This window comes from Miniopterus natalensis, chromosome 8 (genome assembly GCF_054644295.1).
Source record: "Miniopterus natalensis isolate mMinNat1 chromosome 8, mMinNat1.hap1, whole genome shotgun sequence".
In the NCBI taxonomy this organism is placed as follows: domain Eukaryota; kingdom Metazoa; phylum Chordata; class Mammalia; order Chiroptera; family Miniopteridae; genus Miniopterus; species Miniopterus natalensis.
Window position 1 is genome coordinate 8542318 of NC_142088.1, and position 26898 is coordinate 8569215.

At 46.7% G+C, this 26898-nt stretch overlaps 1 protein-coding gene across 1 annotated transcript in view; it reads left to right on the forward strand.

Annotated features, from left to right (window-relative positions):
- Window positions 1-9279: 9279 nt before the first annotated feature.
- Window positions 9280-26898, forward strand: part of AP1S3 (adaptor related protein complex 1 subunit sigma 3) — a 46020-nt gene continuing 28401 nt past the window's right edge. The window contains exon 1 of the mRNA XM_087819564.1: window positions 9280-9349. Coding sequence (XP_087675690.1) covers window positions 9347-9349 — 3 coding nt within the window. The 5' untranslated portion in view covers window positions 9280-9346. The remainder of the gene's footprint in view (window positions 9350-26898) is intronic.

The window sequence follows — 26898 nt, forward strand, 5'->3', positions numbered from 1 at the left end:
GCAACGGCAAGACTAGAACACGGATCTCCAATTCTCATCACAGGCTTCTGGGATTTTAGAACTGAAAAGACCCCCGTGCGGTACACAGTCCAAACTTCTATTTTTACAGATGACAACACGAAGGCTTGGGGGTTGAAAGGCAGTTCACTACTGGCCCTACTTCTTAGTTCCACTTAATTTGAGCTGATGGTCTCATTTATTAAGTTGTACTTGGAAAGGTGACCAAGTGAAGTTCATAAGAATGGGCCTAATGCATAAAGAATGTTTCCCCACTTAACACCTTGAGTTTTCTTTAGATAGGGAGAGAGGAGGTTCAGACTGGTAGCTATTCCTCCAAATGAACACAGGGGGTCACCATGGCCATGCATTGTCCTCAAGTTAGCTGTCTTCTGGTCTTTGAAAGCCTTACGACACCAAACCCGCACAAGACTGTTAGCATCGAGTCTTCAAGCCCAGCAGGGAGAGACGGGTATTTACTGCTCTAGGAGCTTTATTTTACCAAAATCAAACACCTTAGCTAACATTCAGGCTCTCATTTTGCCTGGAGGTGTCAATTCGATGTCAGAGAACTATCCAAGCAAATGTTTAATGATTACAAAATGGGAGAAATGAAAAAATGGAGTATTCACAATAATCACATCCAAGAAAAATATTTTTCCGTGTTGCATAGAGGGGCTCAGGTAAGCAAAAACCTCCAGTGCCGAGCCTGAGATAGGTGATGTCATTTTAAAAAGGATTGAGAGAGGGGAGTGTGGAGCCAGCATTCTGTTCATGATTCTTTAATCGTGGGAACCAATAAGATGTGGGTGCCGTTTTGCACAGAAGGCTAAATAAACGAAGTTCTCTTGAAAAATAAAATCCCAGGATTTTAGCAGAGCCCACAAAGCCTGCCTCACTCGAGACCAAGATCTTGGACTGTTCTGCTCCCTCCGATGCTCCAGCCCCACCTGCCTTCACTCCGTCCCTCCAAGCACCCGCCTGTCCTCTCCCGTCCCCGTCACCTGGCTGCTTTCCCTTCGGCCTGCAGGTTAGTGTCCCTTCCTGGGTCTTCTCCTTTATTCCCCTTTGACATAGCTTCCCACTGTTCTCTCTCACTGACCCCTGGTTTTGGCCATCACAGAACTCATCCAATTACAATTTCCAATGACTGTTTTGGTTAGTGCTGGTTTACTGCACACTAAATGATAAACTTACCTAGGGCAGTCCTATCTGTTTCAATGTATGTGCACCCAGAACAGTGCCCAGCACACAGTAGGTGCTTAATACAGAACTGCCAAGTGTGTGGTACCTGTGAATAGGGAAAGTGGCTCTGGAGTCTTCATAAGCTGTGAGCTCTCTAATCGTTGATGTTAAAAGCCGAGGGATATGTGCCCTAGCTTTGGGGTTCTCTAGCTAGGGAGCAATCTGGGAGAGCTTCTTATTAGGCAGCTTTGGGGCTGATCCAAATTGAAAAATAACTGACTATGGGGCCTGTGGAAAGTACGTGGTTGCCCGGAGCAGAGAGGGAGAACTCAGAACCCAAACTCTGCTACTGGTCTTGGGGAAGGAGCAGTCTGGGCCAGAGCTTTGTTTTTGCCCAAGAAAGAGGCTCACAGACTTTAGTATCAAAGAACGGTTAACCTTTATTAAGTGCTTACTGTGTACCAGGCACCATGCGAAACAGTTTACAGGCATTATGATTGTGGTTAATTCTCACAGCAAAACTATGAATTGCATAGTAATATTATCTCCATTTATAGATGAGAAAACTGAGGCACAGAGACGTTGCACAATCAATCAAGGCTGCAGAGCTAAGCAGTGGCAAGGCCGGGACTGAAATCAAAGCCTGTGGGAGACTCTGAGCACACGGCTGCCTCCCTCCAAGCCCTGGAGCAGCTCTCCCGAGTCAGCATTTCTCCGGGCAGGGCTGGGCACCGTATCTCCAGCCTGTTCCCTCAGTGGTTCCCTGCACACCAAGGCTGGAAGTCCACTGGCTCCAGTGAGGGGGCCAGAGTTCTCGTGGCTTCCTGTGTCCTCGCCAGGACGCTTCTCCTAGGTGCTTGAGTTTGCCCTTAAATCAGTGGGGCCCCAACAGTGCTTGAGTTTGCCCTTAAATCAGTGGGGCCCCGACAGTGCTTGAGTTCGCCCTTAAATCAGTGGGGCCCCGACAGTGCTTGAGTTTGCCCTTAAATCAGTGGGGCCCCGACAGTGCTTGAGTTCGCCCTTAAATCAGTGGGGCCCCGACAGTGCTTGAGTTTGCCCTTAAATCAGTGGGGCCCCGATGGTGTCCAGGGTGGTGGCTCCATACCTCAGGCTAGAGGAAGAAGTGTGAGCTCTGAGTGCAGGACAGGGGACCTGTCAGACTCTTACTCACAAATGCTGAAGGGTTTGGCTAGAATTAATACAGCCCAGGGCCTTGGGAATGGAGAGGACCAGAATAATGGAAAACTCAGTCTGGGTAGAGCCTGCTGGTGGCTGTGAGATGGCTGCAGTGAAAAGATGATGGGCCCGCCGGGCGTGGCTCTGCAGTTGAGCGTCGACCTAGGATCCAGGTGATCGGGGTTCGATTCCCAGTCAGGGCACAGGCCCGGGTTGCGGGCTCGTTCAGTGACTTTCTCATCATTGATGTTTCTGTCTCTCTCTCTCCCTCTCCTTTCCTTTCTCTGAAATCAATAAAAATATATTTAAAAAAAAAAGATGACGGACCTGGGAGCCAAGGTTGCCCAGCGCTGAATCCCCGCCCTGCGTTTTGCTAGTGAGCGCCGACCCTAACAAGCTGATTAACTATTGTGAGTCTCGGTTCCCCCCTATAACGACGGGTGATGACTCACAAAGGACATCGGGAGCAATCTCAGTGCTTTCTCAGATGTGGGAGTGGGGAGAAAACAAGTGAGAAACGAGTGTGGCCGGAGAGGAAACAGTGACTAGAGAGGACACGACAGTGGTTTAAGGAAATAGCCCGTTGTAGTCACTACGTGTGCTGTCGGGTGGGGACTAGGCTTACCGGGGCGATCCCTTCGTCAGGCATATAAATGTCTGACCACTATGTTGTTTGTACACCAGAAACTAATGTAATGTATGTCAACTGTAACTGAAAAAATTTTTAAAATATACTAAGCCATATAATTGTAGAAAAAAATAAAAAAGAAAGTAGACAAAGAAGCGTGAGCCTGCGCAGAAAACCCACCGCTGCATGAATTCCTTCCTGGCACTGTGCGGCCTCGCCCAACTCTTAAAATACCAGATCAAAAGAGCAGAATGTGCTCCTTAAAGATAAGATTAACAGCCAGTATTTATCACCCTAACACTGTTTTTAGAATACTGACCCATCCCAGAAAAAAAGCCAACATGTAATGGTATTTATGACGGCATAATGTCATAAGGACAGAAATTAGAAGGCAAAGGACCTGATGGATCTCTTTCCATGGAAGAAGGGAAAAATATTGGCTCACAAATTCCTGCATGTAGGAGACAGCTTGCTGACATTCCCTCAGGCGACAATTAATCTCTGCCTTTGCAGATCCAGCAAACAAGCATATGCATTCCCGTTGCTCACCCTAAAGAACCTGGAGGCCCTGTGATCGTCCAAATCCTGCTGTGTGTGCAGATTACTGTTCTGCCTGTTTCTTGAGTTTCATGTGAAACTCGAGTGGGGCGTGCACTGCTGGGGACCAGTTTACGAAACCACGAAGCTACCATGCCATCCTGATGGCTCAGCTCATCTCTCTCCATTGCTTTGAAACATGCTTTTAAGAAGGCACCTTTTGACATGCTTTGGAATAGTATTTTGGTCATTGAGTATACAAGGCAGCTTTTTTTTATTATTCTCCATTCAAATATTTGTGGAGCAGCTAGGGAGATAAAACGTGGTCAAAGAAGTGAGGTCAATGCTTAAGGAGCTAGAAACCAAAGTATAAGGGTCACTGAGTCACATTGGTCAAAAGAAAATACTGCAGGAGGTCAAGCTTTTTTAAAAAGTTAATACAAATTAAAATTATTACTAGTAGTGGTAACAACAATAATTATCGAATACTGACTTTTTAATCCTGCTGGTGTCTTTAGGAGGTGTGGATGAAAACCAGTTCTATGGAAAGTAACCTCACAGGGTGACCTGACCATAAATTCCTAACTGGGCAGGTCATGGTGGGCACTCGCACCCCAGGCACATAACTTTTTAGTGAAATGTCTATCTTTGCCTTAAGCAAGTCCTGTCCATTGTTTCTGAGCATCTAGGTTAACACACCTTGGAAATGCCTCTTTTCAGACCCCTCCTCGAACGTATGACCACCCTCAGGAGAACACAGAATCTTAACCCAACCCCTGCCTGGCTTTCTCCCACCTTCACATAATCGTTTTTAGGTTCCCTCCTTCATTCCAAATGCATAAAGAAGCTGTAATCTGGAAGCATTTATCTACGGAGATAAACACCTGTCCTCCTGTAAGACAATCCCAGCACTCAGCACAGGGTCCACGGAGCCACATTACCCAGGGCAGGGGTCACTCTCAACCCCTCCGCTGTCCCAGCTCCCTGGAGGGCCAGATGGTTCTGATTGTTCTCCATCCCCCGCCCAGATTTTGAATCATTGGTCTTGCGGTTCAGTCTCTTGCCCAACATGTACATTTATCTGTTGACTCTGCACTTGTGCTCAGCCTATATGTGGCCACAGGATTACATGAGGAGCGGAGCTAAAAGCTGCAAAATTAAAGGTGGCTGCTTATCAGGAGCACCTGGGCTAACAATTCTCTAGTTGATGTTGAAATTTAAGAACCAACCACGGAGCTCCATAGAAAGCTGACAGCGTCGGACACCAATGTGGCATCCAGCTTCAGACCGAACGGAAGGCCTCTCAAGTAGGAAGGTGTCTCTTCCTCCCCAGCTATACATCTGGCCCCCAAACATCACAGCTATGTCTCGGGAGATTGATCAGTGTCACCACTGAGTATGTCGAGCAGCCACAAGATCTTCCTGGAGGGCGGCAGTTGTGTGAGTGCCCAGAGTTCCAAAGTCTGGCAGATGTAAGGAGTGAAGAAGTGGGAGCAAAAGTCAGAGAAAAGTGGGGTGCACTTCTATTTTTTATTTTTACGCCAGTACCATGCTGTTTTGATTACTAAGGCCTTGTAGTATAGTTTGGTATCAGTGGGATGTAGTTTTAAAAGGAATGATGTCAATCCTTTTAAACCAAGACCCAGAGTGGGGAAGGGAAATCTCCAGACACTGACTGGATGGTCAAATCAAGGGCTGGTCCTCATATGTGAAAATTTTTTGATTGTTTCAATATCTCTCAATCTTTTTTAAAAATGGAAATATCATTAATTTTATTTTTTATTCAATTATAGTTGGTATACAGTATTTTATTAGTTACATTAATTCCAGGTGTACAATATAGCGATTGGACTTCCATATGCCTTACAATTCTAGTAACCCACTAATTCGTATACCACTAAATCTAGTAATCATCTGTCACCCTGTAAACTTGTCACATATGACGACCATCCCTTTGGTCTCTGTTTCTGTGAGTCTGTTTTTATTTTGTTTTATTTGTTTGATTACACAACAATAAAAAAAAAAAAAAGAAATCCTGTCATTTGTGACAATACAGATGTACCCAGAGTGTATTATGCTAAGGGACGTAAGTCAGACAGAGAAAGACGAAGACTGTGTGATTTCAGGTATACGTGGAATCTAAAAACCAAAGACTCTCAGTTTTACTCGACACCCACCACGCTGACATCTACCGCATTTTCAGCAGTGACTGCAGCTGCCAGGCGGTCAAGGTGTATCTGTGTCCCATTTTTTCTTGTTGGTACAGCGGCGATAACCATGAGTCCTTCTGTTGACGAATCTTGTATTTAAGACGACGACCAAAGTGAGAAACCCAGCGGCTCCTCCCCGCATTCCATTTATCTTTAGTTAACATTTAACCAGGTTACCATTACGATGGGAAAGAAAGACTTCCTGACGAACCTTGTTTCATGGCCTTGTCGTCTTTATTTTTTTAAACTCACAGCTTGATCTCTCTCAATTTCTGGAAAACTAATATTTTGGTTTATGGACAGGCTTTGTCTCGTCCCTCACTTGTCTGTCTTCTTCCCCGTGGACTCGGTGGTGGCCTTCGCTGCATCCTCTGTGTCGCCCGTTGCTATGCACCGATGGGGTGATCTGAGAGGCGAAACTCGCCAACCGAGCTGACCGAAACCAGGGCGGGCAGGGCGCCGCGGGAGTCAGTGCACACGCATGGAGCCAACCTGATCGGAAACAGAGCGCACTGTGCGCCCCGGCGTGTGCCCCTCGTCAGAAATAACAGACGGGCCACTTTAAAATGGACTCGAAGCTGCCATCCCAGAGGAGCTGCCTCATATGCCTATTCCTCAAACGTCTGTCGTGTGGAAACTGGGCAAAACAACCTTCAAACTGGGCCTAAGCAGCACCGCATCCCAAACAACTGGAAGTTAACGACCTTCTTTAGAATGAGCATCGCTAGTCAGCTCATCTGCACCTTCTGTTTCTTCCCATTGGTGTCATCATTCCCCTTCCCTGTCTCATAAACACCCCTTCCCTTCACTTCCTAATGGGAACACTATTTGGGTTTCTACCTGAATCAGTGCTTCCCCAAAAGCTATGCTTTTGGATCTCAAATAAACGCGTATTGCCTTTCACTTTGGCCTTTTAGTTTTAGGTTAACACTGAGACAGCAGGTTTTGAATACTAAGGCCTCATCAGAATTGGACCAGAGAACCCCCTCTTCGCAGTGAAACATCTGGAGTTACAGGGCCTGCGGGAGGGGCCCTCCGTGGGACTGGCCTCCTTAGACCTCATGCAGAGCCTGGAGTTTGAAAGGGAGCAAAGATGAGATAGGGGAGTCAAGACTCAAAAATGCGCTGAGATGGGCGAATGTTCTGAATAAACATTGCTCAACACCAGTGCTCTGTCCTGAGGGGTCTGCCAGGTGTGAGGCGCCGAGGGAATCAGCTTGAGCCCTGGGGCCTCGGTGCCAGGCTTAGCTCTGCCTCCGGTTGCTGTCTGCCTGCTTTGGCCTCACTGCCTGAGTCTCAGGCTCTTATCTGTACAGTGTTGAAAAAAATCAACAAAATTAAAAGGCAGTCTATAAAATGGGAGAAAGTATTTGCAAACCACGGATTGAATTACAGGCCGTCTTGACGGCCAGGTAAGATAACCTATGTGAAGTGTCCAGCCCTGAGAGCTATTTGGGGCGTGACTTGAGAATCTGGAGGGAAGAGCTTCAGGGGGAGAAGCCCAGGAGAGCCTCTGTCCACGGCCTATCTCAGCAAGGTCGTGAGGGAAGGCAAGGAATACTAATAGTCTTTAAGTTATTAAAGTCTTAAAGTTATTTAAGTTAAACATCCCTCATTCTCTCATCTAACTTTCCCTAACATGGACCACGCAGTCAGGGAACTTTGTCCTGCTTTAATTTTTACTTAATTGTCATGGCAAGAGCACTGAGGCTTCTTCAGCTTCAAAACTCACCTTTAGTCTTCCCATCACTTTCCACCAGCAAACAAAACCCTTAAAGCAGAGGCTCTAGGTACTTTACATAGATCAGCAAGGTGTGTGGGGTAGGGCTGAGCCCTGCCTTGAAATTAGGTAGAAAGAGGAGATCCAGGTATAGCGAGGCCAAAAGGTCCGAGATGGTGAGAAAATGGACCCTGGGCGGAGAATTAGGAGTTTAGAAAGCAGCTCTCCTGAGTTTGCAGTCAGTGTGGACCATCTGTCAGGAGGCAAACTCACTCCATCACTGGGGGGTTAATTGTTAAATAATTCTCTTTCAGAGCCAGCCCTCTGGCAGGTGCCACACACCAGAAGCGGAGGCCATCAGGTGTGTAGCAACAGAAAATCGGGGACAGGGAGGCAGTGAGCTTTTTGAGAACTTTGAGGTTGGAGGCTGTTGCTGACTTGGGGGCTTTTAGTGTATATGATGCCCTAATGTAGGAAAGACCTATTGCTTTCTGGCTCCCTCTGGCCTCTTGAAGCTCCTTTCACTTAATTCTAGCCACAGAGGCCTTGTTTGGGGTCTTTTGAAAAGGACAGCTAACTCTTTTTCTGTTTTTATTTTTTCCTGAGCACTGGCTTTTCATCCCCAGGCCTCACGTCACCTCCTTAGCTGGCAGCCTTCCCTGAACCCCCAGCGAAATAAATGTGGCTTCCCCTGTGCGGATCCCAGCAACCGGCACACGTCGTCTTTGTACTCTTCTCACCTTCTTAGCACGGCTCTTACTTTGTAATTACATATTTACTTGTTGACTAGTTGTCCTATAAAAGACTCTAAGCCTCAGAAGAAAGAGGGTGGTTTGCTCCCCGCTGGCAGCCCCAGCTTCTCCTGCAGGGCTTGGCACGGGGTGCGCAGCGGCAGGTGCGGCCTCGGTGCGGCCTCGGTGCGCTTGAGGACGGAGCGCCCCTCGCTTCCAGGTCACCCGAGAGGGCACACAGCCCGCGGAAGGCGCCCAGCAGACCCTGGGAAGAACTGTCACCAGTTTTGGCTTCCAGGGACCACCCAAGCAAAGGTTCTTCACCTTAAAGGGCGTGGACCTCTTTAGGTATTTGATAAAACCAATCGACCCTCCCAAAAGAACATAAACGTGCACTCAGAGCTCTTCCAATTTGGGGGCTTGGGACTCCTAACGCCCCAGGTAAAAACTCTAGACTCAGGAAAAATCTAGGGGGGAGGAGAGAGACTGGAGGCTCAGCGCCGGTTTTAGGAGACGCCTCTTAAAACCGGATGTTTAAAATGACCTGTATATTTTTTATTGCAGTTATATATATATAATATATAATGTATAATATATAACACACACACACACACATTATATATATATATATGCGGGCAAGAAGCCGATTCCAGCGCGGGCCCGCGCTCCCTGGACGCGCGCTTCGCGCGGCGCGCCGGCAGCTTCCGCAGGGGCGCGGGGACATCTCTCCGCGGGGTCTGACGCACGTTTGTCGAATGAATGAAGGAAGGACACTTTCGCGCGGCAGAATCAGGAAGGCCGCCCCCATCGGGGCTCCCCGCGCGGGGCTTTCCAGGGAGGACCCGGGGGCCCCTAGCCCCGCGCGGGCAGGCGAGGCGCGCAGCAGCCGAGCGCGCAGGTGGGTTGGCACCTGGGGCGCCAGCGCGGCGCGGGGCGGGGCGAGCTGCCCCGGGGGGGCGGGGCGGGCGGGGCGCGGGAAGGGGGGCCCGGGGGGAGGAGCCTGCAAACTTTCCGTCCGAGGCATTGTGGGAAACAGCGCGGTCCGCGGCGGATGCCTCACCTGTCAGGCGCGCCGGCCCCGCGCTCGCCCTCCCTCGCCCTCGCGCGCGCAGCGCTCGCCACTCCGCGCTCCGCGGGCCGGGGCGGCGGCGGCCGGGTCATCATGGTGAGTGCGGGCGATCGCGCGGCGGCGCGGCCCCGGGAGTGCGCGCTCCCGGGAGGCACCTGCGGAGCCCGGCCGGGCGCGCGGCTCCGCGGGGGCGCTGCCCGGTCCCTCGGCCGCGGGGACGGTGCGGACGCGCCGGGGCACCGGGGACGCCAGCCCCGGACTCTTGCGGCCACCGGGCGCCGCTGCTTCATTCATTCGAGCAACGCTTGCCGAGCGCTCAGTCTGTGCCAGGCGTGGGGCTGAGCGCTGGGGATACCGGGGGGACCCGGTGGAGACTTTGCAATCTGGGGTTCACGTTCTAGGAGGGAGGTGTGGCTGGAGGGAGACGCGTAATGCACCAGGAACATACAGACAGCCTCTGAGAGTAAGAGCTCTGCTGTCTCGGCACAGCGGGGTCCAGGCGTGGAGAGGCGGTCAGCGGCGGGGGCGCGCGGGAAAGGCCTCTTCCAGGAGGTGGTGACACCTGAGCTGTGGGGGGTCCTGGAGGAGCCCAATGGGTGGTGGGAGCAGGGGGAGCAAAGGCCAGAGAGAAGAAACCCTTGCTTGTAGCAAGAAAGGTGGGCCGGCCAAATGAGGCAGGGCCATAAGCCAACTGAGGAGTTTGGTTTTTATTCCAACTGACTGGGGGATCCTTAGGAGCGTTATCGCAAGGAAACTGAGCTTATCCCTTCTATACTTTTAAAAGATTTTTTTTGGCTGTTGGTGGAGAGTAGACTGGTGTGTGTGTGTGTGTGTGTGTGTGTGTGTGTGTGTGTGTGTGTGTGTGTGTGTGTGTGTGTGGAGGGAGAGGTGTCAAAGTGAAAACAGGAAGGCCAGTTGCAGAGCTGCAGGTGTGACAAATCCCGGGGTCTGCACTGGGGTGGAAGCAACAGCTCCAGGCGCCTCTTGCTCTTGCTCAGAGAGTTTTGAGAGTGCAGTGGCCTCAACTGCACTAGACTCACTTCCCCAGGTGAACTCACTTCCCAAATCCGAAGAGGAACAAAAGGGACCTGCACGCCCCTGGTGCTCTCTGCTCAAGTGGCCCACTGCCGGCAGGACTGGAGGACCATGTGGGTCCAGAAAGCTGGTGGACAAGGAGAGCAATGGAGAGCTGAGCCCCCGGACAGGAAGACCATAGTCCAGTTCCTAGGAGAGGTTCGGCTGCACAGACTAGAGACGCCGTTGTTGTCTGTTGAGGGTTCCTTGTAAATACAGCGTGATGCGAAAGGAGGCTGTAAATAATGGAGCAGCTCTCTTGGCTTGCTCAGGTTTCCCAAGGAACAGGGTGACAGTGAGCAGTGCAGGCCGCCAGCATCATTTGCCTAAGGGAGGGTGGAATGAGGCCCTGGAGTTTGAGTTGCAAAAGACTGCTTCCATCCCAGGGACTGGGGCAGGGTCCATGCTCTAGACAGCACCTGCTGTGGAGATTTAATTTTTCTTGCTGGTGTCATATGATCAGTCGGTCAGAAATGTGCGAAGTTTCCCTGGCATTCCACCAGATTTTGCCTAACAGGAAATATTCACTTTCTAGAGCACTTGTGATAGGCCAAGAGGGATGAATAAACCTTTGCATTCATGATCTCGATCCTCGCAACAACCAGATGAGGGTAACTATTATGCCCTTTTCCTTTTACCTGCTCTCACCTGTTCTAGCAGTGTGTCCTTGGATAAGCCCTTGGCCTCTCTGTGACAGTTTGCTCATGGAGATAATAATTGTTCCAAACTCATAAGGCAAGGATTCCCAAAGAGCGATCTGGGTACCCTTAGCAGTCCCTGAGACTTTTCAGAGAGCCACAAGGCCAAACTTTTTTCATGATAACATGATATTATCTGCCCTGTTCATGTTCATTCCCATGTGACTGTACATGGAGTTTTCTTGAGGCAAATATGACTGTGACCTGAGGTAGTCCAACGGATTGAGTGCAGAAGCAGCTAGGGGAGTTCCTGCTGTCTTCTCCCGAGCCAGAAATGTAACATATGTAACATATGGCTACAACCTACATAAACAAACATTTGGGGGGCTGTCTATTTTTAAGAGTGTAAAGGAATCAGATACAGGTTCTGTGAGTTAACGCAGATGAAAGTGCATAGAGCAGCTTTGCCTACCGTAAGTGCTCCGTGACTGATGTCTCTTGTTACTGCCACGTGGTAGGGAAGAAGGGGTGGCCTTCCCTGTTGCCCTGCAGCCGGGGCCACTTTGTAACCCCCTGTCTTTGTCCCGCTCCACTCCTGACTCTTGCCAACTCTTACTCTGGGAAACCAGAGGTGCTCATAGCATCCCACCTGGAATGTACACACAGGAAGTGGTCCTGGATTCCATTGTGCCAGTGACCCAGGTTCCTAGCACAGAGATTTCATACCCCATGCACCTTGGAGCTGTGTTTATATTTGAATCATATTGTATGAATCAGCTTCATACTTCTGCACCCTGCCTTTGTTTGAGAAATCTCTGCCTTGGTCAACAAAACAATGCTAGGGTTATTGTGTTTCAGGAGCTCGGAGCCCAGTGCACTTAAACGCCTTACTGGGGAGAATTTGCTATTGAACGGTTGAAATGGCAGTGGAAGGATTTGTTCATTTTCTTCTTTATTTCTTCCCCCCGTAAGAAGATAGCAGTGAGGATTTACAGGGTAAAGCTTAAAAGGCTTTGGGGATACTGTTAATAAAAATGCAATATGACTTTGCTTTATGCAGGCCACATGCTTCTGAAAAGTTGAGGTGACTTTTAAAACCACATTGTGAACTAAAAGGGTGAACTACCCGTGGAAAGAAACTTAAATGGAAAGCCCATTTGAAATATGAGTAATCATGTTCTTGTGTTGCAGATCCAGTTCTCATAATGTATGTTATTTATCTAAACTGAGAGAGCCGGATGCTGAAGACCTCAAAGGTTACTTGGTCTGATTTGAAATCTTCTTTGGAGAGAGACCTTCCCAGGCTGAGCTGTGAAGCCATTTCTTGACCAGAATCTATGTTAGCCCGAAGCAGCATGAGCAGCCCCTTCTCCTAACTCAGATAATTCCATTTCCCATGTTCATTGCAGTCTCTTTATATTATATAGACAGGAAAGGTGAAAAGGAATTGAGGAGGGGGGAGACCCCAGCTGTGAACCTGTAGATCCTGCCACGACCGCCCTCCCCACCCAGCACATTGAGATTGTTGTCTGAGGCATAGGTGAATGGTAATCAGTGTGTAGTTATTGGGGCGATTTAAACTCCAGTCTGAGGGTGAAGCAGTCTGTTACTGTAATGGGCGCTTTCCTCCCCCTATGGCCCGGGTCTGGGCTGCTGGCCAGTGGTTGGTTCGAGGGAGAGGAGGTTGGGAATCGGGAGGGAAGTGACCCTTTGTGGTGCTCCGTTGTCCCAAGAGGGTTCACCCACTTCCCTTCCCACAGATGTCACAATAACACCAGGGAAACTTGTGTTTGCCTCTCGCCGGAACTGTTACTTCCGAGTTCCCATTACTCTTTTTTGTGACAAATGCTGACAATAGCTTACAGTTTTTATGTGGTGTTTTACTAGCAACAGCTGGAAGGGAATGGTCAGCAGGCTGCGTGCTTGCCACACTGTATTGTCAACGCCTGTCCCTTCAGGTCCCATGAATAATTTCACTGTGGACAGACATAATAGATAAAGTTACCCCTCCCGTCTCACACAGACAAAGAAAATCCCTTTACGAGTTCCCCAAGATATGCATTTCTTGATAGCTCCATGAATCCTTCCTTCATTTAAAAAATTATAGCTGGCATACAATATTATACTATTTTCAGGTGTACAACATAGTGGTTTGACGCTTATATGCCTTGCTCAGTGATTACCACGGCCGGCCTGGTAGCCACCTGTCCCCGTACAAAGTTATGATATTGTTGGCTCTGTTTCCTGGGCTCTACGTTTCATCCTCGTGGCTTATTTATTTTATACCTGGACGTGTGTGCCTCTTAATCCCCTTCACCTTTTTCACCCTGTCCCCACCCCTTCTTCTCTGGTGGCCATCAGTTTGTTCTCTGTATCTATGAGATTCAAACAAAACAGAACAGAAACAAACCCCTTCCAATTTTCGGTGGTTGTTACTACAGCCAGAGATTGTCCCAGAGATCCGAGGCCTCGCTAAGGTTGCTTCCTCCCTGGCGCCTGTCCTTGCCCCTGACTGTCTCCCTTCCTGGCACATCTTACACTTCTGATGGCATTCTTTTTTCCCCTGAAGTGTCCTAGCCATTTACCCAGGAGAAACTCCACAGTCGCCACGTAGAGCCCCCGGGTCCCGGGCCGTGATGGAACAGGACGCGGGTGCCAGAGGCAGATGCCCCTCGCATTCTCAGTGTTGTACTGAACCGTCTCACCAGCACCCTAAGAAAACGCTTGTTGCGTGGCTGCTAATAGCCGAATAAATTAAGAATTTATACCGCAAACTGTTTAAGTTAGAAACGAAATGCCATTGACCCTTATGAGGAAGGTGGGCTCCAAAAAGTCTCCGATAAAGCCCCAGGCCTGAAAACTTCCCCACAGATGGGTCTAGGCCCTGGATAGCTCTCTCTAAAGAGTTTCCGAAACGGCCCGGGGGAGATAATGCCATCGCTCATTAGTCGCTCAGGGCCATGGGGTGTAGGCCGAGTACATTCTGTCAAGGGTAAACACATTCAGGGTTCTCTGTTGAATGTCCTGTTTGGAGCTTGTCTAGCAGGCCCGTGGGGCTGATAAGAAATGATGGGCATGCAGTGAGCTTCAGTGCATGCTGAAATGCTCCCGGGTCCTTCCTTCCACCCCACCCGGGCCTGTTGGGAGGGGAACCAGGCTCATGATCTGCAAACTGAGGTGCTCATGCCCTTTTTATACACATCCTTGCCACGGGTGTGGAGGGGACCTCAGGGGATGAACACTACTCATCCAGATCATTTTTAGATTAAAAAGTATGTATTTTTTATATTAAAACATGAATATATTTGGGTCCAAGATGTAAAATTCACATACACTTTAAAGATAAAAGCCTGCTCGGCCGTGCGTAGCTCAGCAGTTGAACATCGACCTATGGTCCAGGAGATCAGATCTCGGTTGGATTCCTGGTCAGGGCACATGCCCAGGTTGCAGGCTCGATCCCCAGTAGGAGGTGTGCAGGAGGCAGCTGATCAGTGACTCATCATTGATGTTTCTCTCTCCCTCTCCCTTCCTCTCTCTGAAATCAATAAAGATATATTAAAAAAAAAAAAAAAAAAAAAAGATAAAAGCCTAAGAAATAGCTTATTTATGGCCAGTGGCTCAAGGCCAACAAGGCTTGGTCTCACAAGGCTACCTGCCTTTGCTGCTGTTACAGTTACTTGGGTAGGAAAATTTAAGACAGTTCAAGTTCTACGGCAGGGGCCAGAACAATTTTTCTGCCGAGGGCTGGACTGTGAATGCTTTGGGCTTTGTGGGCTCTGTAGTCTCTGTCACCATTCACTCAACTCTTCTATTGTAGAGTGAGAGACATGGACAAAGGTGCAATGAGTGTGGATGCATTGTAATAAAACTTTATTTACCCAAACAAGGGAGGGCCAAGCAAGGGAGGGTCAGAATTGGCCTACAGGCTGTAGTGTGTTGGCCCGTGTTCTAAGGCAACTTCCATGTACTCACTCATATGTATGTTGGACAAATACCTCGGACCCCTGCCCTGTGCTAGGCAGTGTTCCAGGCATGATCGGTTATGGGATTTGTGGCACCCAATGCAAAATGAAAACGTAGGGGCCCTTGTTCAAAGTTTACTGAGAATTTACAGGCGATGACAGCAGAGCCATAAAGCAGGTGTGGTGCTCTCTGAACCCAGGGCTCAGTGTCCACAGAAACCAGCCCTGGGTCTGGGCCCCAGAGACTGTGCTCAGCGAGCCAGGAGCTCCGCTCTCTCCTGGATCTCCCGTTCTCGGCGGCAAGTTCTGTAAACTTTCTCAATATTTTGTATCAAGCACACAGAAGAGGATTATACTCTAACGCTAGGCTAATCCTCATTTCACTTTTACTTTATGGAAATTGTGACGTTTCTGAGGTGGCGGTGTGGGGACCTTTTGAGGCCGGTGGACCCGGGAACAATGCTGGCCTTGAGGGTACCTCAGGCGCTGACACCCCCTACCCTGCTTGGCCTGAGCTTGGCCATTCCTCCAGGGGGCTCGGCCTTTGCACGGTCACTTCCTGAACTGGTTCCGACTGGACACGGCTTTCAGAGCATCTCCCTGCACTTAGTCTCAGATGAATGGTCCTGCCGCAGGCATGCCTTGTTCCATGTCCCCAAGGAGCCCTGGGCCAGGACACCACGGCTCCCCAGCCCCTCCCACGCCTGCCTGTTCTTCCAGGTGTGGCGTAGCTTGTCCGCTTAGATCCTGCACATTCTTCCCCCATTTGTGTAAAATAAACACACAGATGCGCCTGTATATAAACTGAAAGCTTCCAGGAGGAACTCAAGAGGCAGCGATTGTCTCTGGGAAGGGCTGTAAGCATCTGGGGTGGCAAAACGGTCACTTTTTACCATCTGTCTATTATTAGACGCTTCAGTATTTTCTATTTGAATGTAATACCTTTTTTCAAAATTTATGTTTTATTGTTGACAGTATTACAGATGGCCCCCGTTTCTCTCCCCTTCTTTGACCCCTTCCCCAAGGCCCCACCCCACCCCAGGCCCTCACTACTATTGTCTGTGTCCACGAGTTATGCACATATGCATATAAATTCTTTGGTTAATCCCTTCCCACCTTCTCCACCCCCTGCTCTCTGAGATTCCCCGGTCTGTCCCATGTCTCTGGACCTATTTGTTTGTTAATTTATCTTTTAAATTATGTAACAATGACTTTATAAATATGTCATTTTTATTACTTCTCCAGCAAAACTGTTTTGTTTTTAACCTATGTTTTATAATTTCTTAAGCTTGGATGTGTTTGGAGTTGGGATGGTGGCAGAAGGAGTCCCCTTAAAATACACACACACGCACAGGACTTCTCTTTCTTTCTCGCTAACTTGGGCTTGGGCTCTTGGCTAGAGTTCAGAACTCCTCATTGTATTTTGTATTTTACTTTCATAAGAGAACGGAGAATAGCTGAGGGGAAAATATGTGAGCCATCTTTCTCACTTCAGTGACTGAAACTTTTGGTAACAGAGGTAGAATAATATTTCTAGTTGCTTCCCAGGACTGAATCAGTAAAGCACAGAAATGTTTGTAGGTGATCTGGGTGGGCCTCCCTGCGTTTAGTGAATAGCTGAACATTCCAGCAAGTTGGGAACTCACATCCCTAAAATCCTCAGAAAAGACCCTTCAGATCTGGTACCAGATGCAGATTATCACTGAATTATTCTGCCCTCAGTTTCAGTGTCTGCTGCTTTCCTTGTTTTCCTTGAAAAAAGAAAAAAATCAGGGTAACAGTTTTTGATCCTGCAGCTGAAGCTGTGAGGCCTGAAAAAAAATTAATGTTTCTTTGAAGCGAAGTGTAAAGATTTTATCAGGTGACAGGACATGCTGTCAGAAGACGCCTCTCCGTCCTGTGACACACGGAGCATTCGGCACAGGTTTTCACGAAGCCCATGCCTATCTCATCTAAAGGCGGGCATGGGACCCGGTGTGATGTGGAGGTGGGGCGACATGTGGCAAGGCGGACACCCCAGGCCCCGTGTGTAAGCTCCGTGACTTTGGACACATGGCTCACACCTCTCCTAATCTGGCCACTTCTTCTGGTTACCTGGGGATTGAACGAGAGAATCCAGTTCAAGACTTTTGCACGGGGCCCTGAAATTCATTCCATAATGTTAGCTAGGCTATTTTCAAAGAAATAGGATAAAGCTAAACAGGAAACACTTAAAAATGGTTCATAAGGTTTAATTTTTTTTCCTGAGGAATTCATTCCAATAGATGAAATAAAGAAACAAAATATCATAGACTGCAAATACCAGGAAGGTGGGAGAGAGGACTATCCTAAGATCACATTTTTTCCAAATGTGATTCAAAACTCCATGTATGTCTAGAACGTTTTTCTTTTATCTCTTAAACAAGCATGTGCCTTCAGTTTCTTTACTAAGAAGTCGAGTCCTCAATTCTAAGTGTGAGTCCTACCTTTCAAATTCCATTTGGCCTCATGGTTTTAATACCTTAAGAATTCAGATAATCTAACCTATATCAGCAATCTTTTGGCCTCATGGTTTTACTACCTTAAGCATTCAGATAATGGAGTCTACATCAGCAATCTTGGGGAGGTTTGACCATATAACAAGGCAGGTCAGATTGAACCTGAACTTTGAAAGAATCTGATGGATGTGCCACCTCCCCCTCCTAACAAATTCTGTTCTTAACTGTAGGTATCATTATCAAGGCATAAAGGCCCTGGGGTCTGATTTTTAATGAGCTCGGACTGGGCCATAGTAGGAAGCAAATGAACACATTTCAGTGGTCATTACCATGCAGGGTGTGAGTTTAGCATATTTAAGCCTCTTGAACAAAGTTGTTCCTGATCACACACAGAAATTCACATTAAGATCAAACACCCATCACTTTGAAAAATGAATTGGATCCCAAGTTATTAATGTTTCATTCAACTTCAAAGTCATGTTGAAAATGGCCTGGGACTTTTGCCCCCTATTTCCTGTATCTTTATTTTCCTTGAAAGATTTGAAACAGAACCAAAGGCTAGTCTGCCTCTCAAAAGACTCCAGGAGAAAAAATCTAATTAGAGGCATAGTTAACTATAAGACAAAATTAGCCAAGCAAGAGGTAGCGTTGATACAATCTAAGTGGATTAGTCTGTCCAGAGGAAATGTTAAATGGAGACACAGTGCATGAGTCGCTTTTCAGGTGGTCGTTTTTTCTACTTGCTAATCCTTGTGTTCTTAACTGGGGAGGCTATTAGAAAAGAAAAGCCCACAAGTCTGAGATCTGTTTCCTGATGACAAGAAACAGTGCTGTTGGGAAGAAATTTCTCACATGCATAGCAAGCCGAGCACGGACGGGGGTGGGTAATGAAGCTCTGAGGCACGTTGTTTGGATTCTGGAATTGCTGCAGGGAACCCGTGCAGGAGGCCGTGGGACCCGGGGTTCAGGCCACCCTGCCTCCAGCTTTTCAGAAGAGAGCGTGGGTGCGTGTGTCAGGACAAGTGTGTGAGTGGGAGGGGTTAATCCGTAGACATACAGAAAGGTGGCTTGGAGGGAATGCATGTCCCGGGAGCCTCCTGAGCCTACCACCAGGACCCTCCCTTCTCTCCACCCCATGGTTTCTGAGATAACTTGTCCCCTTAGCAGCCAAGGCTTGATGTTGCTGAAGCGACAGGTGTACTTAGGGATGTGAGCGTGTGTGTATTTTGTCTCTGAGTGGATTAGTTTCCCTTCTTTATCTCTGGAAAACCATCTGCTGTTATCTCCCTCCACTACCCTGTATGTCTGCCCTTGAGCTTTCTTCCCCCAAAACATGAATGTCTGTTTTGAGAGGGGAAGCTTATTTTGAAAAGCAGCCTAAGGCAAACATTACTAGAAAGACAGAGGAACATGGTGCTTGGAAGGATTGCTGGACTAGAAGGTGAGGGGATTCAGGTCCTTCACCCCACTATGTCGTGACCTTCACCAGGCCACCTAACTTTCCAGGACAGGTCCTCAGCTGTCACGCCAGGAGAGCTTGGGCCCGAGATACAATCTTAAAACTTCTTTTTGGCTCTCACGCCCTGTTATCAGCATCAAGAAAATCATGTGCCTCTCCAGTCATAACATACGTTAGTATCAGAGTGAGAAGCAGGGCCGACCTGGGGCTCAACGGTCAATCCACGTGTCCCTGTGTGACTGCGGATCAGGAGCTGGGCTCGCCCTGGGTGTAGCTCGCAGGTGGGGCCCTCACGTCCGAAGCTGGCATGAAGGGCCATGGCCGCACCAGCAGAGAGCTCGTGTGACTGTGTGCGGAGCGTGGCTTTGCTCGCTCGTCTGCTTGTGCATGTGTCTGGGCACTGACTGTATTAAGGGCAGTTTTGGCTCCAGTCAGGCTGAGCGCAGGCATAGCACAGCATTGTAACCCTGCTGTGGGCACGCATTTGCCGAATGCCTGCTGGGATCCGCACCCGGGACTGGAGGGTATTAGGAGACATAAAGGAAGCAGAAGTGACTGTGCTTCTTCCTGTCTGCGGGGAGGGAAAAGGTATAAAGAGGGCGGCAGGTGCTCCCCCTCCAACTGTGGGCCTCTCGTGGACGTTGAGAATGAAGATGCAGCCAGGAAGGGTTAGGGTGCATGGGTGGGGGGGGGGTGAGAGGTTCTGAAAGGCTGTAACACACCTGGCTGGGTGCGGGGCATCTTTCCCGCACGGGGAGGAGGGAGCTGGGGCTAGAGATGGGTTCTAGAAAGACACGTTTCAGGGTCAGCAAGTGGATTAGTGTGGCTGCACAGGGGAGCGAGTTCAGAAAATGAGATCTCTCTCCCCCCCCCTCTTTCTCTCACACATACACACACGCTCCCTAGAAATTTTGTTCCTGAGAAAAAAGGGAGTCATTTGGTGGGGAACGCTGACTGACAGAGGAGATCGTGTCCCTGTCATCTGTCGGGCCCGCTGGGACAGACACCTGAACTAAACCTCTGTTCTGTTGGTTTTTCCGGATGACAGGAGCAGAATGCACACGTGTAGATGGGATTGATGTGAAGTTTCAAAGTGAAATTTATAGTTTTATGTTAGTTTTCTTTTATATCAGATAAGTTAAACAATCACATCCGTACCTCAGCAGAACTTGAACCTGTCTTTGCTTATGGTCATTTTTTTTTACACCTTTTTTTTTATTGAGATGAGCCTACTGATCATGAGCTTGGGACAATATCAAATTGCTGTAAAATTTTCTTTTTTCTTTATGGCGATTATTAGTTTCAGTTATATAGTGTAATGATTCACTGTGTGTATATACTGTGGTGTGAGCACCACAATAAGTCTAGTTAACATTCATGGTCATTTTCTAAGAAAATTCAGGCAATAAATAGTTCTTTGCTAAGCAGCTTAATGCCATTGCCTATTAAAATTCAAACCATTAAACTTATTTAAGAATCAAACATTTAAAAACATAATGGACCAAATGCAAAAACTTCAGTTAAGGTTTCTTGTGTAAAGCATTAGGAAAAAGGCGTTTATCCCGTCTCAGTTGCAAGATAAATAATTTTCAGTCTGAGAAAAAAACGTTTTTAAAGCTGACTTCCTTTGAAATCATGGACTTGTCTGGTTAACTGATGTTTATCCATATTTATTAGTAAAATCAATATTGAAAGTGCCTCAGATCATAACAGAAAGAAATGAGCAACTAGCTTACCAAAGATTGTGCTGATAAAATTTGCATTGTTGCAATCTCTGCTCCCCATAAGTCAGCAGCAGGGCCAAACACCGATATTTTAAAGACCACACTAAACCTTTCTAACAAGAGTTACATTAAGACTTAAAAACAAAACAAACAAACAAATAACGGCTTCTAAACCCCATTTTCGTGCGTTCGTTTTTAGAGCCAGTGAATATAATCATATTTTATCAGTAGGAGTTCAAAGAACAGAATACTTAAGGTAACTAACTTTGTATAATCATTATATTTTTAGCAAGTATTTACAACATGAGTGCTTCTATAATATACCTCTAATTTACAGCTATATTCTGTATGAGAGGCTTAACTATGGAAACTAAAAATTTTGGACTTTGATCAAAAGTGACCAAAAAAGACACACAAATCTTGTTTGTTAACTGTGAAATATGATAAGCACAGAGTAGGGCTTCCTTTTCTTTACAATGCATCTTTTTTCTTCTTCCAAGTTTTGTTGAGAAATAATTGACCAAAACACCTCGGGCTGATATTTTTATTTGTAGCACCTTTGAAAGATTTATAATTAAATATCAGCATTATTACCAACTGCCATAACTGTTTATAGGTGATGATGACTACAGTTTATTCTGTAACTACACATTGCTACCATTAGGTTAGATTTCTGAATTTTAAAATAACTATTTAAAATGTTGGGCAAGGGAAAGAAGTGAGAAAGTAGAGTGTACTTTTCTTACATTGCCTGTTTCTCTACGGGATGAGGTAAAGAACAGTAATTGCCAGCAAAAGTGACCCCAAAATATCTGTTCCATTTTCCCTTAAAAAATGCATACTATTTGGCAGGTCTAATGAAAGAAAAAAGAAGTGTTCAAAATGGAAGACATGAAGTCCATCTTCAGCCCTGTCCACACATGGCTGATTGCTCTGTGCTAGGCATGGTCTGGGGCTGGCTCCCCGTGCAAGGAGCTGGAGGCCACCAGGCAGGGAAAAGATGCCCTCCGGCCAATGCACGTTTATTTCACTGCCCACCCTTAAGCATATCACATTTTAAGAGCAGGGAAAGGCCCAAAAAGGAAATCGTGTAGAGATTTGCAGGAGGTCAGGTTCACAATCAACTGTTTAGCCCTAGATTTACTTTCATGGCAATTAGAATAGTATTAAACTATTTTCCCATGACTGAAGCTTAAATCCATGACAGTTAAATAATTTCATTTTCAAAGTAGCCAATGGTTCTTAGAGTTTTCTAGGATAAAGACCCCCTTGGGAATCTGCTAGGTTTTCTGGATCTTCTCCCTAAAGCAATGCTTAGAAATCCAAACTTTGGCATATACTTTCCGGAAGCCTACCAACACCCCTTTCTCTTCCAGGTTATCCTTAGGCCTTGGGCATTTCTTGAAAAACTGTAGAATTCTACCTGAATTCAACACCTAGCCCTGCCATCTATAGCTTGATGACACTGGGAATGTCTTCTAAATGCCAATAACATTTTTTTTTAATCTTCAGTATTGGTACATCACCTAGATATGTGAATTAAACACGCTCAGCATTGTGCCTGCTAACTCCAGGTAAACTGTTAAGAGCAGATGTTCATAGGAGCCAGACAAAACACCTTTTCCCCTAGGGATGTGTTTACAAATTCTTCCAAATTGTCTTTTTCTTCAAAGATGCTAAGCAACCACTTGTGTTAATACCTCTTTCTTCAGATAGGCCACTGCAGGGTAGATCCTGGAGACATTTCTTGGTTGTCATTGTAGCCATATCATACTGTGACCATGTCATGGTCATGTTGATTGGTCCGTGTCTTTTACAGAGGGCTAATGTCACTGCTTGTGGGCTATTTTAATTCCCAAGTTGTGGGGATTACCTGTAGTCTTTTGTGAACAGCCTGCAGTATTGTTGACTCTATGTGTCTGTTTAACTCAGATTCAAAAGATTCATGTAGTGTAACCATCAGTCCCTTCTGCACTGTGTGCATATGAAGGCTGCCTTTGATTGGGGGGAAGACCTCAGGCTGTAGAGTCAGACAGGTCTGTGTTGGAATCCCTCTCTGCCATTTCCTAGCCTTTGAGCTCAGTCACTGACATGGGTGTTCTGGGACATCTCCATGGCCTCTTGTGAATGTCCACTATCTGTTCCTTGCTGGTGGTTATGATCATGATGCCTGTGGCTACTCACATTTCCTGCTTCTCTTAGCAATATTGTGTCTTCACGGCCTGGAACACTGGCTTTGCTCAGAAAGGGCCATCTGATCTCTTGATATATTTTTGACAAGTGGCCAGTTGAAGTAGTTTTTTCCAAAAGCTTGGGAATGGAAGGAGTACTCACGCACTATCTTTCATAGATGTTTATCATTGAATATATTACATTACATTCCTACTTTAACCAATGAACCTAACTGATGACAAAATTCATTCTGGTAGTTCTGTGTGTTCCATGGAAAGTGGAGTAATGTATACATAAGAATGATTTATGTGCTTGCATTATGCTGTGAAATTTTTAAAAATTTAAATTTCTTAGGAAACTAGAACCCATTGCCTTCGTTTTTCTTACAAGGTTCACATGTTAGGTTGGTTTTACATATTGTGTATCATGCATTTTAGGTCGGTTAGTACCACAGTCCATAGGCATCTGAAGTTGGTTTATAAACTTAGGAGGGAAAATGATTATTATCTGAGAGGTGGGTCAGACCCTAAAGAATCATTACTTGGGGCTGTCTAGAATTAATTAACTCAGTCCTTCTGCTTTCCTTGGATTGCATCCAAAATCAACCCTGCATGGTTTCTCTCAGAATTAGCTCCTCCAAACTCGTCCTCCCAAAGGAAATGTGTCACGTACACTGAGCCCATAACTAAAACTTACCAAGCAAGGAGAACCAATGACAGTCCTTAGTTTTATAGCAAAAGATAGTCAAAGGTTTTCCAGTGAGATTTATAGGACATTGATATTTACTTTCAGAATCAATGCTGTTGTTTTACTGACTCTATCCACCAGGAAACTAACGTCAAAAACTAAATTACATTCATTTGAAGTGAAGATTGGGTTTTTGTTATTATTGGCAGCCAGAGATCTCCTGTACAGTCTTGGAATGCTTGCATTTTGCTTTGGTCAAAAGACAACCGTATTTGAGATCCAGGTCCCCAGACTCTGGTCCTGACTCAACGGCTTACCAGCCATGTGTCTGTGGGCAAGTGGTGTTTTCTCTAGAACTGAGTTTTTATTATATCCACGATTCTACTCGGTTTTAGCATTCTGGGAACTCTCTGGTCTATCATATTGGGGTTTTTAGTGTGTACACAGATTTAAAACGTCGCTCTCCACTCTAGATCCGTATAGTTCTTTTCTAATTTCTAAACCAAAAAACGCCCCCCAAAAAGACTGGCTTTGAGTGACATGCAGGAAACCCAGTGAACTAGTTAATAGTCCAGACTTGGGAAGAGTCAGGTCAAAGGTGTGAAGGCATCTTGATGTCCGACCGTGTTCTGTCACATCATTCTCAAGAATCACGCAGAGAAGCGCTGCTGTGGAAGCTGCTGGTGAGCTCTGGAAGCTGCTGGATCAGTTGGTGACTCACTGTGGGGTTCTGCAGCTGGGGTTACTGCCGCTGTCCTGGCGCTCGGGCCACGCCTGGGAGGATCGTAAAGACAACGTCAGGAGATGGGCGGCAAAGGCTGGGACCCCCATTCTCAACCCCTTGGCTTGGAAATGAAAACTTCAGTTTTTCCAGGGGGAAAGTGCCATGGCTACCCCCAATGAATGGTGTTAAGGAAGCTCCTGTACTTACCTACAGTTTCAGGTGCCTCAGAAGCTTGCTGTCTGCTTATTGTAAATTGGGAATTCTCTGGACTCAGGTGCGTTACACCCACAGCCCAGCCTCCGTCTGTGAGGTCAGAATATTCCCTTCGATTGTTACTTGTTTCCTGATTGCTTTTCTTCTCTGTCTTATTTTCTGGGAGGGGTGATGTCGAATGTATTGGAAGAACAGATGTTTGGTAGCCAGTTGAAAGGTTAAATGTTAATTTCCTCATTTTGAGTTCAGTTAAATGTTTAGTCCTCGTGGCAATTACTTCATGATGGTTGGTCTCATCAATAAGTGGGCTAAGGGAGGTTTTCTTGGACGATGCTATGATGATGGATCCTTGCTGCTTCTTTTTTTACTATAACATTTATTGAAAAAATTTTCATAGTGTTCTCACGTCGCTCTTAATGTGTCGTCTTAGACTTATCCATCAAAGATTGACACCGAATATACTTGTATGCTAGTAGTATATCAACAGTTCCCAGAAGAGATTAATTTATCTTCTCTCCTACAAGCAAAGTTCTGCCATTAAAACGTGAGGCAATGATGGATTTAAAGATAATTTGAAACCCGTCAACATTATTCTAAACATTAATCTTCTCGATTCTCACAGTTCTCTTGTAAGTTAACAAAATAATTACATTTTATACATTCTCTTTTTTATATTATGAAACTGCCGTTGGGTAAATCACTGCTTCGTCTTCTTCACGCAAGTGCTGATTTGCCACAGTAAGTCATTCACTCATTCACAGTGAATCGAGTGCCAGGCACTGTTCAGGAAGCTTGGGATACGTCAGTGACCAGAAGGCAAAATCATTGCTTCATGGAGCATACATTGTAGAATGTGGAATAATGACAATTAAATAATAAATAAGTAAAACAGCAAGCCGTAAGTACTGTGAAAATAGTGGAGTGGGTCAGAGGATGAGGCGTGTGGCAGGGTAGTGATGGTGGTGCGTGTTACATGGGGGGCCCGGCTAGGCCCTGCTGGGAAGTGGATTTGTGAACAGACTCAATGGCGGTGAGGGAGTGGCCCATGCAGATATCTGGGGGAAGAGAGTGCTGAGCTGAGGACACAGCTGGTGCAAAGGCCCTGAGGTAGGGTGTGCCAGTGAGGCTGGGATGGGGTGAGTGAGGGCAGGAGTGGATGGTGTCAGAGGTAGAGAGGCGCCCTTTGAGTGAGGCCTTGCGGGTCGTGGTAAGGACTTGGCCCTTCCCTGGGGAGAAGATTTTGAGCAGGGATGACCTGCTCTAATGTACAGTAAACCTGGCTGCCTTATTAAAAACAACAGTAAGGGAGCAATGGATGAAGCAATTGTTCTGACCTTCCTCATGAGGTCTCCTAAAACTTCAGCAGCCTGGTGAAATTGAAGGAAAATAAAAATTAAAATTTATAAAGACAGTTAGTTGCATTGTTCTCTAGTGCATCAGTCTAGTGCAATTCAAGGTGATTTGCCATCACAGTATCAAAATTTAGGGGTCCGTTTAGGGTTTGCCTTAATGAAAAGATGAGGCATTTAAAGTTGGAAATTCTACATCTTTCAGCTTTCTGATGTAAAATGATTGTAAAGAGCCCTTCCCCGTGTGGTGTCTATGGGGGATTCCCCCTGCTGCGTAGCATTAGACTAAACTCCCATGACTTAGGCTAGGATTGGAAACTTAGCCGGTGGGAGGGCGCTGCACCGGGCAGAGCAGAAGCAGCACTCCTGTGCCAGGCTCCCCGGGCCCTCAGGGGTCATGCTGGCTCCCAGGTGACACCGGCAGAGCAAGATGGGCTTTCAGACCCCTTGAAGCTCAGTCCAGCTATGTCACCTCCTGTGTTCTGGCGTCTTACTTTGCCACTGGGAGGAATTTCTGTTACCTATTTTCTCACCTCTGATTAAGAAAATGCTTACAAATACTGGGCTCTTTCTCGACCTCGTTCCAACATTGACAAAGCTGTATTTTCTTGGGCAGGGTGTGTTGGGGCACGGGGTGGGGGGTGTGACGGAGTCCCTGCTCCAGTGTCCCTGAGTAATGGCTCTGCCTCCAGCTGTCCAGCAAAAGGTCTGAAAAACATTGTAACTGAATTATGTATACTACTTGGGTAGCCAGAAAGCCTAGATTTCCCCTCCTGTGGTGGAGTATTCTCTGTTTCCCTGGCAATCTTTACAATTTATAAAGCTATGATAATACATGATTATTATAGAAAATTTGAAAAAAACCCCACCAGCAACGTCAATAAAGAGGAAAATAAAAACCTCCTAAAATGATGCTTCGAGAGAACCAATGCAGTGTTGTTTATACTATTACTTTTTTCTTCTAATGTTATAAAAAGTCAACACAAACGAGACCTCAAATTATTGGGGCTCAAAAAAGAATGTTTACATTTACAACCTTAATCACGTACATATAGAGAATTCGCATATACTCTCAATACCAAAAGTATAAAGTGGCCTTCTGAAAGTGAAAAGGGTAAAAGGCAGAACCTAAAGTGCTACCAGATGGTACGTAGTTAAAATGCTGT